This window comes from Netta rufina (genome assembly GCF_964035555.1).
Source record: "Netta rufina genome assembly, chromosome: 2".
Lineage (NCBI taxonomy): Eukaryota > Metazoa > Chordata > Aves > Anseriformes > Anatidae > Netta > Netta rufina.
In genome coordinates this window covers 123,868,946-123,882,668 of record NC_140124.1, presented here as the reverse complement: position 1 = coordinate 123,882,668, position 13,723 = coordinate 123,868,946, and the positions used below count along the sequence as shown (strand labels likewise).

Here is a 13,723-nt window from a genome sequence, read left to right as displayed (position 1 = left end):
AAAGCACAACATGCCCAAAACATCAATGTGACTGGACTCATAATTTCCACTGTTCCTCTATGAGGCATTTCACCTGTCATGAACAAATCAGCTTAGTAAATGAGACAGGGGAAAAAAAAGGGGGGGAGGTGGGAGGGGGGAGTCTTAGACTCCTGTTTAACACATTGCTTTTTAGCTGACAGTATAGACACTGGTTATTTCCCATGTTACAAATGAAAATAAGAGCTATGATTAAATATGGAATTTGTGGTTCTTTAAAGATAATTATGAAGACTACAAGAGACTCTCTTTCTTGTCATGACTGTTGTGTGATGAGCAACCAAAGACACTGTCATTTAGTCCCATGCTACACTTTCAAATATTAATGCTTTTACTCAAAGTCATGGGATGTAGTCCAGAAATGAAAGCCTACTATCTGTTCTGTTTGCATTGGGCCCACAAATGTACTTTAAAATTGGCACAATTATACTTATTTCCCTGTGTTTCCCAAGCTACCAGTTTTCCAGGGTGTGCTGTCAAAACTCCAAACACCTACTTTATTTCTTAACGTATAAAAACTTTATGATTTCCCCTATTTCAGAACAGCATCTAGTATATTGCTAAACACCCATTCAAGTTTCACTCTGTCTTGAAATTGAATTCAACTATCCCTCAGAGTATCCTGAAAAGTACTACAGTACAAGGAAGCAGCACTGATCAAAATCAGGCAGAATTTCTCTCTCAATCTGTGTGATACTGTCATTAACTTTTGTGATGATGCAATGACTTTAGTTAATACAATACTGATGTTCATTTCTATTGGTTTAATCAGACCCACTGTAAGGCTGGTTGATGACAAAAAAACATTGATCACACGTGGTCTGCTTCTCATTTCCAGTCAAGCTTTCTGTATTGAGACATGAATAGTTTCATTAATTAGGTGATCTAAACACATTGACAAGCATTCAAGCTAGTCAGGTTCTGGCATAATAGTCCAAGTATTATGGATTCATTCTTTGTAGTCGATGAAAATTTGGTTATTCATTTAAATGAAAGCAGAATCAAAACCTATTCATGTTCCTTATATTTTATTATGCTCCCAGAATATATATACAGCACAATTTCCTCCTACTTTTAGAGGCTGTTATGCTTCACAAGGAAAGACGCCAATTATTTAGCCCAGATGTTAAAAAGCCCGGTACATAAGGAAAATCCCTCCTTCTCTGATAAAGAAATCTAAACAACAAGAACAAAACATGACTAGTTAAACATAGATCTTTCTATAAAAATTTCTGGCTGTAAGTCACAATCGTAAGAATTCACATTGAGTTTTCAATAAAGGATGCAGTTTTTCAGCAACATATCAACTGTGCTAAAAACTTGGAAAAAAAATGAAGCTGAATATTCAGGAGATTTCATTGCTCTGTTGACATCATTGACACTGCATTTATCTATCTTGCATTACTTCTCAGCCACTAACCTTTTCTTTTCTGTCCTGTCAGGTTCTAGAGATGCATTTGCAAATCTTTTCACCAAATTTGTGCTATAGATCATTTTTGGATGCTACTACTCCTAGGTCCAATACTAAAATCAGTGGAAGAGGCTTCCCATCAGTCTTGTGACCGGAAATGGGCATTTTTTTTTGAATGGGCCCCCAGCAGCACTCTAATCTGCAGCAGCATGCCAACTGTGGCAGAGCCTGTACCAGCAGCAGGTGTTCTCATGGGAGCAGCAAGAGCAGAGCTGCTCCTCGGGGGAGAAGGAGACAAGAGCTGGGGGTGGCCACAGTGTGATAGCCAGCCTGGGCAGAGCCAAGGTGATGACAAGCTCTGACAACAGCACAAGGCTCATTAGAGAAGTTGAAATATTCAATCACATGTGGGGTACATCCAGAAAGTCCTGGCAGAAACATCAGAAGATGAGACTAGAGATAAGGCTACCCATAGTGCAGGTTTCAAGGATATTCCAAGGAATTTTGTGTAGAAATGTGTGTGGGGGGAAAAAAAAATCAAATAGCATCTGAGAAAGCAGTTTTAGAGAATTAAGACTTCTACAAACAAGAATGAAATAATTGTTAGCAATTTCACCTCGTTAGTATAAGCAAAGTGTATGCATAATCTATCCTGTTTGTGCATGACATAATGGGACACAGGAATACTCCCACTCCAATAACAATTAAATACGTAGTAAAAGTAAGTTTATGAGTAACATTTAAAAGGAAATAACTTTCAAGGATTAGCTGAAAAATATTTTGAAGTAATGCAAACATGCGTTATCTTTGAATTGTGGACTCACACTGTGCCTCATCAGACCTCTGACATGGAAGTATAGCCAGTCCCTTTGCAGATACTTTCAAAGTCTTTCACCTCATGATAATAATACTCTCACATGAAATGTGGGAAATTACTGGATACCCAAGTGCTACCCTACAATAACTGGTATCTGTCTCAGTTATGTCCATCCTCACTGACTATGAACATAATTCATGATTGGATTTTATTTCTGATGTAGACATGGTGGCAGGTGGAGACCACAGAAATGAGGAGCACTGAAATAAACAAACAAAACAACAACAACAAAAACTTGTATAAGATGGTAGAAAAGCAGGCCATATTTGAAATCATCTGGTCATTTCTGCTTCTTAATACTTCTCTGACATCCTGTGCTTCCATCCCCCAGGGAGTTACAGGGAAAGATTTTTTTTCTCCTGTCCTAAGTTTTCTTATTTTTTGAAGCCTAACCTCTCCCCAGGATCTTAATAGTAACTAGGAGCTAGTTCCCAATCCATTTAAAGGATCAATCATTTTGTAAGTGTTTAATTAGCCTAGGGAGGGCAACACTCCATGATATGCATGTCAGGTTTTCCTTGTGCACATCCATAAACAGATGGTGACTATTTCAGTCCTCAGACCTGTCTTGGTTTGGGCTGGGTTAGAGTTAATTTTCTTCCTAGTAGCTGGAATGGTGCTGTTTTGGATTTAGGATGAGGATAATGTTGACACACCGATGTTTTAGTTGTTGCAGAGCAGGGCTTACACAGAGTGAAGGACTTTTCAGCTGCTTGTGCTGTCCTGCCAGCAAGGAGACTGGAGGTGCACCAGGAGCTGGGAGGGGACACAGCCAGGACAGGTGACCCAGTGACCAAAGGGATGTTCCACACCATCTGACAGAACATGGAGAACAATAAAAGTGGGGGCAGTTGTCAGGGGGCTGCCAGTGCTCAGGGACTGACGGGGCATTTGTTGTCTGGTAGGGAGCAATTTTGTTGGGCACCATGCCCTTTTATTCCTTCCTCCTTTCCTATTAAATTGTCTTGATCTCAACCCATGAGTTCTCTCCCCATCCCACCGGGGGCAGGGAGACTGAAGAGCTTTGTGGTGCTGAGCTCCCCGACAGGTGGACACACGTGAATCCCAGAAACTGTGGCTGCTTTGGATCTTGGTGGAACCACTGGGCCAGAAAAACATTTTTTCATACCTGTCTCCCTTCTTTCAGCCTTCACAAAATACAGCTCCCCAAAGCCAGGGACTACTGCTCATGGAGGCTTCAGCTCTCTACAGGGTTGTAAAGATACACCTCAGTTGTCGGCAATAAACCTAGATTAGGCTTGGACTGTTATTATAAACATATATTTCTAGAAGTTTTATTTCTATTCTCCTGCAGGAGAATTTCAAGAGCAGTTACACCAAAGGGGTTAAAGACTACCAAAACCAACCAAACAAACAAACTTTTTACTTGCTTAGAAATAAAGAAATGTGCAGTGGCCATATTATGAATTGTTTTATTGCCATTTGACATTTTGTAATACATTGCTACCATTCCAGTCTTTAATATGTAGACTAAAAAAATAAATGTAGACTAAAAAATAAAGATCTAAAAGTACACAGTATTAGTTTAACCCATAATCAATAAAGCAATTGACTCAAAGTATGCTACATAGGCACTTTACAAAACAGGAAAAAGTATTTTAAATCCATGTTTCAAGGATAGTTAAATTCCAAAGGTTACTTCCAACAAATTCAACTACCCATAAGAACTGCTAGTTTGACTGTTTTCAAACGTAAGTTCACTGAGAGATTCTGTGTATGGATGTACTTACATATAATATTTCAAAGCAATAATGCTCTCTTGTGCTTGTTGAGACATTACAAATAATATATTCTTTGTTTGAAGAAATGTGTGCAATACTCAATGCAAAAATTTTTTGTTTTCTTTTGTTTTTGTCTAACATAAGTATAACCAAATACGTACACTATTTACAGGGTGTTACAAAGTTAATAAGGCTGCTTATTTTTCAAAGTCTGACCCATTGTACAAACAGGACACACACAGAAAAAAGAAAATTGTGGATATTCCCATAGAAGTCCCTATCTAAGTATTTTGCAAAAATGTCCTAGTTAATTGAACACTCCATTGAACTTCCAAACTGAAGCAGAAGTTACTTTTAAAGTTGTTCCACTCTAGCCACAGAGGATTTCTAGCATGGAGCTGTGTCTGGAGAAGAAACAAGTATTTGACTGGCCTCTGGACAATCTGAAATTTCCCATGGGTGTTAACATCTGCATGACTGTGCACGCTGTATATTCATCTACACATACATAACGAGAGAACATCTTTTAGCAAGAAAAAGGAAACATTTCTAATAATGTATTTTCTTTAGGAAAACTAAAGGATATATACAGTGTGTGTGTGTGTATACATATACAAACCCAACAACAAAACAAATGTCAGCATACAAAAATATGAGTTCAGTATCGTTTTAGACCTCAAAACCTAATGAAAAATCCAGGTATCCTGAGACAGGTATGTACTGTGCATCTAGTTTACCAACACCAGTGTACTGCTGGAGTACAATTAGAAAAGCACTACCTGTATTTATCAACAGTTACAGAGATAAAATACATATAGCAATGCATTAACTTGAGAAACTCTGGTTTTCGTAACACTAAACAATAACGGTGCAAAATATGCATACAATGCTGGCAGACATACCCATAAAGTAGATGTAAATAAGAAGTACAGTAACAATATGTAAAAGTTACTGATTTCACTATTTAAATGAAAATAAATGAAAGATACTTTCCTTTCTCAAATATCATGCTTAATCATGATTTGTATACTCACTTTCAAGCAATTGTCTTACACACGTACATGTATATATTACATTGACAATGAATTAATAAAAGAAAAAAAAAACCACTATTTTCTTATGAATTTCTCTGGCTAAAAGCAGATAAATGAAACTGGGTTGATTTCCCCCCCCCCCCATTAGGGTATTCTTATAAATGAAATATGATTACTATAAATTCTTGTTAACATGTTTACTTTTTTGCCTCTAAAAGAATAGCAGTTCTGGTAGCTGCTGACTTCATTAAAAACAAACAAACAAAGAAACAACCTCAAAACTTTATGCATTTACTAAAACCCAGGAAAAACTACCCAAAAAGACACAGAAGATAGCAACTTTCTCAGTGGACATACAATTAGGTGATTGGTTCAACTGAAAGAAGAATATTTATTTTAAAGTGGATTCCTAAACAACAACAAAAGTTTGACATTTAGAAACTGGAATATATATATATATATTATTTATTTACAATCTACAGAGATGATAAGCATTATGAAATACATAATTATGGGAACAAGACAGAATCAATACTCATTTCTTAAAATAAAATAAAATAAAGATTGTTTAGTGATGATGCTTACAAAGGTAGGCCAAAGATTGAGGCTCTACTTTAAAATTAAAATGTCAATTTTCTTCCACGATGAACACTATGGCAACTTAAATGTTACTTGGCCCTTAACCCTCCTTTTCTAGTTGTTAAATCTCCTATAGACTACCCAGAATTACAGCAGTCAGCATTTGGTAACATACGTTAACATCCTTGAATTTATTCCCAGATTCATCCTTGAATTTATTCCCAGATCCTTTAATTTATTCCCAGAAGAATTACACTTGTCTTGGGTGAAAAAGCAAAAATTACATATAGAATGCTTTCCCTAAACCAAACCAGTGCAACACATTCTCATAAAAATGGGCTGCATAATCTGTTGCAGCAGAGGTAAAGATTTCACAAGCTATGGGTGTTACACTTCTTGTAAATCACCACTCTTGGCCATCTCTTCCCATCATCTCTAAGTCTAAGAGTTTATAAAAGGATAAACATAGTGTGGAGAATTGTGCTATTTTTTTTTTTTTTTTTAAGTCTGCGCATTGCATAAAGAATATATACACCTTATTACCACCTTGTTACCAATCAGGAGAAATAGCTGTAGTCATGAACGTATGTACATTTACAATTTATGAATGAGCTTCTTATATGCCCATCCAATGTTATTAGAGGCCAACATTTCTGTCTGATGCACACTCATGAATCAATAGGTGAAAAATCTGGTCCAGGGAGTGGCTCATAACTATTTGTCCCTCAGTAGTTGCCAACGTCAATTACCTCCAGCTTTCAAGAGCAAAACAAAGTAGACAATTGCCATGTTATACAGGAGATTGTTTTGGCATATTTGTATTTGTACAATTGCCAATGAGATAAAAAAAAAGTGATACAGACAATTACAGTAATGTGTGCATGCAGCAACTTTTATCCTCTAGGTTGTGTAATTTGTTCTATTATACAGGATTAGTAGCTCTATTCAGCCAAGAGCTGACTTGCATCATAGTAAAGAAATAAAATAAAATAATAATAAATATTCATGTGGGCAAATCTCACATCAAGATCTGAGCTCACAGCAGTGAATGACAGCACAGTTCAGACCACATCACCATCACACGGGGTCTGCGGCACCAACCTAGGCATCACCAGGTTATGGCTTCTGTGTACTTCTGATGTCTGAACAAGCAGAAACTGAAACATTTTTGGCACTTCTGCCTGGAGCAGGAGTTACCCTAGCCAATACTGCCTGTCTGAATAAAACACATTGAAAACTATGAGATTCTGACTGGAATAGCAATTCTATAAATCATGACTCATTCTTATGCATTAGGTCATCCTAGACAGAAAGGTTAAGTTATATTTTTTTTTTATTTCTACACAAAAAGATTAAAGTCCCACTGCTTCCAACAAATACTAAGGAGTGTAAACTTCAAAGCACAAAGGAGAAATTGTTACTGAAGTGTTCATTATTGCATGTTTTTGTCACAGTTTAAGGAAAACATTCTATATTTGTGATTTGAATGGTAATTTATATGATTACATATGACTACATATACACATCTTAAAACTAAAATATATGTGCAGACATATATTTCTGTGGATATATAAAAATACTTATTTTCTTAGCAAAGTTAAAGTCTGTGTAAAAACATTAAGAATACTGAAAAAGGTAGGAGCCCTAATTCCTCCTTTGGAGAAAAGTTACAAGTCCCCTAGATTTCCTATGTAAAGAACACTCTTTGCAAGAGTACATCTTCTTCTGAATCATCACTTCATTGTGGATTAATATATTTTTTGAAAATTTCATAAATAATTAGACAATATGCAAAAATTTGGCTGTGAAGTGATTGCTGTAGCATAACTATAGATGGTTGTTATACAAAAAATAAATTTTACTCAGGCAGTATATGCCCTGCTCTAATGGAATGTGTAGCTAGCTACTGCTACAAGTAAAACTATTTCAGAATATATTTTTTGCTTTAATATGTTCACACATGAAACCTCATTTAGGGGCATTTCCTCTGAAAATACTTGGGCTGAAAGAACAGCCAAATGCATATATGTATTTTTATGGGCCCTCTAAAACTCAGTACAGTTTTAAAAAATATATCTGTAACACTTATGGCCACCTCACAAGAAAGAACTGAAATGCTATACAGACCAGTATGACCAAAAGAAGGGAAATGGTGGACAAAGACATTAAAACCCCAAACCATATTTCAACTTAAAATACAGACATTTCCAGTTAAACATAACAACATTGTCTCATCCTCACACTATGTAGACCTGCTAGTATAATACTGTACAAGAACATACACAGCTTTGAAAAACTCTGAAATGCAGAGGTGCAATAATGTGAAACATCCACTAGACAATCTGAAATTCAATCTAAATATAATGGCAACTGAAAAAGGGTAAAACATCACCTCATATGCCATACATGTACTCCCTCCAAAAGAATATGACAATGGACTACTTAAGATGTGGCTGAGTTTACTGTGATTACAAGCAAACATTTATAGATGCAGTCTATAGCCATTAGGCACAGTTCAGAGATGAGTTTTAATCCTTCAACCTCGCTTACATTATATCCTTGAAACAATAATGTCATTGTTCTCAGAAGTTATGATGTTGACAGGAAAGAAAAAAAAAAAAAAGTATTATCAGTGCAAAGAGCCCCATATGAAGTGCATGCTCATTATAAAGCCTAGTTTATCCAGGCTTTTATTCCTTCCACAAGAACATATCCCATGTAGTGTACAAGTGAAGCCATTCTCTCTGAACAAGACATTCGTTTTGAAGCTGCTGGCTGTGTATGCCTATTGTGTGGCTGAAAAAGACAAATCAAAATGAACCTGATTCCAGTGTAAAATTCCCAAGGAAGACTCCTGTTCTACTAGCATAAGGCTGGAGTGCACAGATTCCAGAAATGCTTTTCGGAAGTCGTTTTGCAATGGCAATAGAGAATATATATAGGGTATTTCTTTTTTTTTTCTTGTATCCTGAGTAAAGTTCTTTTTTTTTTTTTTAATATATATATATATATTTATTTTTTTTTCATTTATCAAAGGCCCAGGCACATACTGCTATAGTGCAGTTAGACTTTGTCACACAGTCCCAGTGTTCTAAAAGCCATTATTTGATTGTTTTCCTCATTCTTCTCCAGCTGCTGGTGGTGGTTGGCAGAGCTTGTATAATCTGACAAAAAAAAAAAAAAAAAAAAAAAAAAAAAAAAGCAATTGTTACTCTGGGAGCTTGGTCATTATTAAAAGGAAGGAAAATGTAAGGAATATGAAGGTAAATTTAAGGAGTACAAATTGGAACACAAATTAAATCTAAGTCTTCTGCAAAACAAAATGTACTGAATTCAGTTTAGTAACATTGTTATAAAAACCAGTAAAATTTTATTCATGAGCATGAAATTGACATTGACAGTGATATTATTAAAACACACATCTATAAGTAATCTTATAAAGATATCCCAGTTTAGTCAAGTTTTCATAATACTACACCATAAGACCCCTGAAAGCTAAATTTCACTAATCCAATTACCAGTTGTTGCTGTGAATCTGTAATTTGGAAAAGCTGCATGGTTAATGCAATTGCCTCCACTTTGGTGTTGTGTTGGCATTGAATCTGAACTCAATCTAACACAGTTTCCTATAAAAATTTTGTTATTCAGTCTTGATGCCCAAGAACCCAAGACAGTTCTCAGACACACAACGTCATTGTGAAGACTTTGTGCTCTTACCAATGCATTTATAAAGGCTTCTGAATTTCTATTAAAGCCCGTTGCATGGACTTAGTTGTTAGCAAGTGTTAGAAATGGTATACTTATGTTAGGAATACTGAAAGTGGCAGTCTTTCTGATCTCAGGCTCATTAAAAGAGGCATCTCTGTTCTATAAGTATAACCAGCATACAGTATCTCCCCTACAATAACAGCAATTAAAACCAGCAGTAGACATGATCTCCTTTGGAGCTTATATATTTTCCTCATGGAAAGGAATATCACCAAAGGCGTATCACGGAAGTATCACAAAGTAAAGAGACTGAGTTCGGTGTGGCAAGCAGAAAAAAAAAAAGCATCAGAAACCAAATGAAGAGACAATGATACAGCATGTGCATTAATACTTACCATGAAAAGTACTTGATATGGAAATGCTAACACAAAATAAATAACAGACTTGGTAGGTCTGGCTACAAGCAGGGTTATGAATCATCATCCACTGTCCTGGTGGCTAGAGATATTTAAGATGTTTGGCATACCTGAGTTTTCCAAGCATATTTTGCCAATTTGCCTCCTAAACATCACATTAATTTACATCACCACATTTTAACTAATCGGGAATTTCAAAATCATACTACAAATCAAAGAAAACAAAAACCTGGTCATGTGGCTGAGCTCCACAAACAATTCAAGATCAACAGGCTGGTGCTTTCTTTGCATGACACTGCCACTGAAGGTATTTGAAGCACTGTCTGTATGGCTACCCTTTGAGAGTTGCAGGTCGTTTCAATATCAAGACACATCTTGTCAGATAAAGCATCTTGTGGCTATGCAAAAGCAGGGCAGGATAGCTGCTGTTCTCTGATTTCATTTTCCATGCAAGCTAAAACCCTTGGGACACTGACAACACACCACTGTGGTGGGCTACATAACTTTTATCTGAAGTCTCACTGGAAGCGATTAGCAAGCAGTACTGTTTCTGGATAGTAAGAATGGGGAGCACCACTTCTGCCAGACAGCAATTGCAAACCTGCTTTCAAATCTCCAGCATAATGCATTCTGAAGATCTTTGGATTCTTCCCCACTGTCATATGGAAGATTCAGAAACATGGTTATTTAAGGTCACATATGTGTTGATGCAGATACCAATATATTTGTTAGGGGCTATATATAAGCCAACAGACATCACTCCTGTTTGTACACCAAGGAGAAAATGAGACGTCCTGATCTTTATGCAGCCAGGTACACAGAGAAAGGTAAAACAAGGCTTATTTGCATTATTTGTTTCTACCAGCATAATAAAGTAGTAAAACTCAAAGCTAACGAAAGACAGATAGAACGACTGTCAGAATCTTATAGTCAGTAACTGTGACAGGGTTAGCTCCTGATGAGGTTTTTGCAAAATCTAACTTCTGTGGTACAGTGTGCAGAAAAGCTCAGCCTCAGGTACCAAGGTCTGTGCCTTCTTCAGGTTAAATGGTAATCATTAAGGTCACCTGCCTTCAGAGCAGGTAACACGGGAATTCTGAAGCAAACCAGAAATGATGCTGCATAAATCCCTAAAGATGGTATTGATCACAGACTGTTCTGGGTCAATATATATGGAGCAACTGTCTGAGATGGTACAAACAGATCAGCTGAGAAAAGACAGAAAAGTGGCAACTTCAGAGGACTGAGAACACTGTCAAGAACACTCAAATGAAGTGTTCTTGACACTTCACTTTAATGTGAAATGTCACCACACTTTAATGGCCAGCCTATAGGCAGAGTATCAAAGAATTGCAAAACACAGTATTATTGTGCTAATGACTATTCTGACATACTTGACTTCTCTCTTTATTAATACATTAAATGCCACAAGCCCTGAGGCCAGTGAGATATTCCAATGACATCGCTGTTGCTGCTTACTTGTGTGTTGGATTCATCCATCTGTTCTATGTTCTTGGAGCCATATCATAATTTTCCTTCAGCTTTTCATTGCTATATTGTGAGAGCATCAACCGGAAAGTGGTGATCTTTTCTCAACTGATGCAAAGCCAATAAATGTCTCACGGCCAACTGCTTCTATTTTTCCTTTTTTAGAACATAGATTTTCCCTTAATGACAAAAAGCTCTGTATCTTGATATATGCTTTCTCATTTATAGGTGAGAAAAGAATGAAACCTGATTTGAGATAACTCTCTCCAGAATTTTGTCATGAAGAAGGAGTATCATTAAAGCCAAAATCGTGTTGTTCAAAGAAAAGACTACAAGCAGCTTTTACTGCATAAAATACTATTTTACTGCCTTAGGTTCCCCCAGTGCAAGACAGTTGGTCAGACACCTGTGGTCCTGGATTACCTCCAAGCTAATTACTACCATGAAAAGGGATTCCCTCATCTACCAGTAAGGTCAATGACTTTATTGCTGACGATTTTGATCTAGAATCAGTACTTTTGTTGGACCTTATTTCATCTACCTGCCTGTAGATTTTGATGGAGAGCTCTGTCTTTTTGCAGCAGATTGCTGCAAACGCTGTTTTTCAGCATTGAGCTTGCTGGTTGAAACTACTGAAATTTTTATAATCGCATAAATGGACAAAAAGTGCTGGTACTGGTGCTAACGTTATTTGTTGACTCAGCCAAACATTAAAAGTGTTCTTGGTATTTATTAATACCCATGGTCACTGCCAAAGTTTTGGTGGCCAGTGTGACTGGTTGCCTTGGTCTATCTTCTGTGGTTTGCATGGAAGTAGAGCATTAGTCCTGTTTGAATAAGCCTTTATATTATTGGTTTGTTTGTTTGTTTTCTAGCCATTGTTAATTACAGTCACTCAAGCCCAAGATAACCTGTACTGCTATTACATGTTTTCCTTTTCTTAACATGGATCACAAATACGGATCATCTACCCTATCTGAAGGTTAAATCTAAATTGGATCTGTTTGAAAAATGTCTGTAAATAAATACATGTACGTAGAGCTTGAATTCTTAGAGTTTGTATGAGAATTAGATTTCCTTCAATGATTTGTGAGGCTCAAAATACTTTTCAGAAAGCAGCTGTAATGGGTTTATGTGGCAAGATTTTAGTGGCAGGGGGCTGCAGGGGTGGCCTCTGTGAGGAGAGTCCAGCAGCTGCCCCATCTTAGATATGGGCCAGTTTCAGCTGGCTCCAAAGGGACTCACCACTGGCCAGAGCCAAGCCAGTAAGTGATGTTGTGTGTGCCTCTGTGAGAGCAGATATAAAAAAATGAAAAGAACGGCTGTGAAATAGCAGGTGGGAGAGTGAGGAATGAGAACCAGTCCTACAGACCCCCAGGTCAGTGCAGCAGGAGGGCAGGAGGTGCTCCAGGTAAGCAGCAGCAGCTGGAGGTGGAGTAGGCTTTCCCCCTGCAGCCCATGGGTCCCACATGGAGCAGATCTCCATGCTGCAGCCCATGAAGGGGCCCCCGGTGGAGCAGGTGGATGTGGTCTGGAGGAGGCTGCGCCCATGGAGAGCCCCTGCAGGAGCAGGCCCCAGGACATAGAAGAGGGTGGAGGGGGGTGTTTTTGTGTTTTTGTTTGTTTTTGTCATTACTTTAATTAAATTTATTACCTATTATTAACAAACTAATCTCCCTATGTTGAGTCTTTGTTGCCCATGACAATAACTGTTGAGTGATCTCCCTGTGCTTATCTTTCCCCTCGAACCCTTTGTATTGTATTTTCTACCCCTTTCCCTTTGAGGAGGGGAGTGAGAGAGTATTTGTGGTGGAGCTCAGCTGCCCAGCTGAGTAAAACCACCACAGCAGCTAAAACACGAATAAATATTTCCTAGAAGACTACTTAGCCCCTCAACTGTCAGGTTCTGTCTCACTGCCGTAGGTGCCAGAGGGAGTTGGAGGAGTCCATCTACTCTATTCTTTATGGGGCAAGCACGACACATATATGCCCTAACAAATGCTGCTATGCAGATTTTACTCATTATTTACTTGCACACTTTCACTTTAGGTATGCTCCCTTTCTAGAATCAGATCCAGCATGGTCAAGGCACAATGTGCAGTTACTTGTTATAAACGAATTATGAACAGTTGTCTGATTCTCTACTGGAAGAAACAGGGATACCTCAGAAAAGGGAAGCAAAGTGCATGAGAAAAAAAGTTCCCAAGTACTACTGGTCAGAATCCAGAAGACAGTCTCTCTGTGAGGTTTTGGATAGTACATACATTCATTCAAATGGTTATCTGTATAAGGTATTACTAATTCACTGTTTCCTTACTGAAATTTTAGTACCACAGTGAGTCTATAATGTATTCCGCATATCTGTTTAGTTCATTCAATGTGCTATCATTAGTCAACAACAAAAAAGTTTTAAATTGGTAGAATAAAAA

The 13,723-nt window shown here is 37.4% G+C and overlaps 1 protein-coding gene across 1 annotated transcript in view; it reads right to left on the bottom strand.

Annotated features, from left to right (window-relative positions):
* Positions 1–5,484: 5,484 nt before the first annotated feature.
* PREX2 (phosphatidylinositol-3,4,5-trisphosphate dependent Rac exchange factor 2) overlaps positions 5,485–13,723 on the bottom strand; it is a gene marked incomplete at its 5' end in the record, with an annotated part of 184,759 nt that continues 176,520 nt past the window's right edge. The window contains one exon of the mRNA XM_084282243.1: positions 5,485–8,846. Within this exon, the coding sequence (XP_084138369.1) occupies positions 8,801–8,846 (46 nt within the window). The 3' untranslated portion in view covers positions 5,485–8,800. The remainder of the gene's footprint in view (positions 8,847–13,723) is intronic.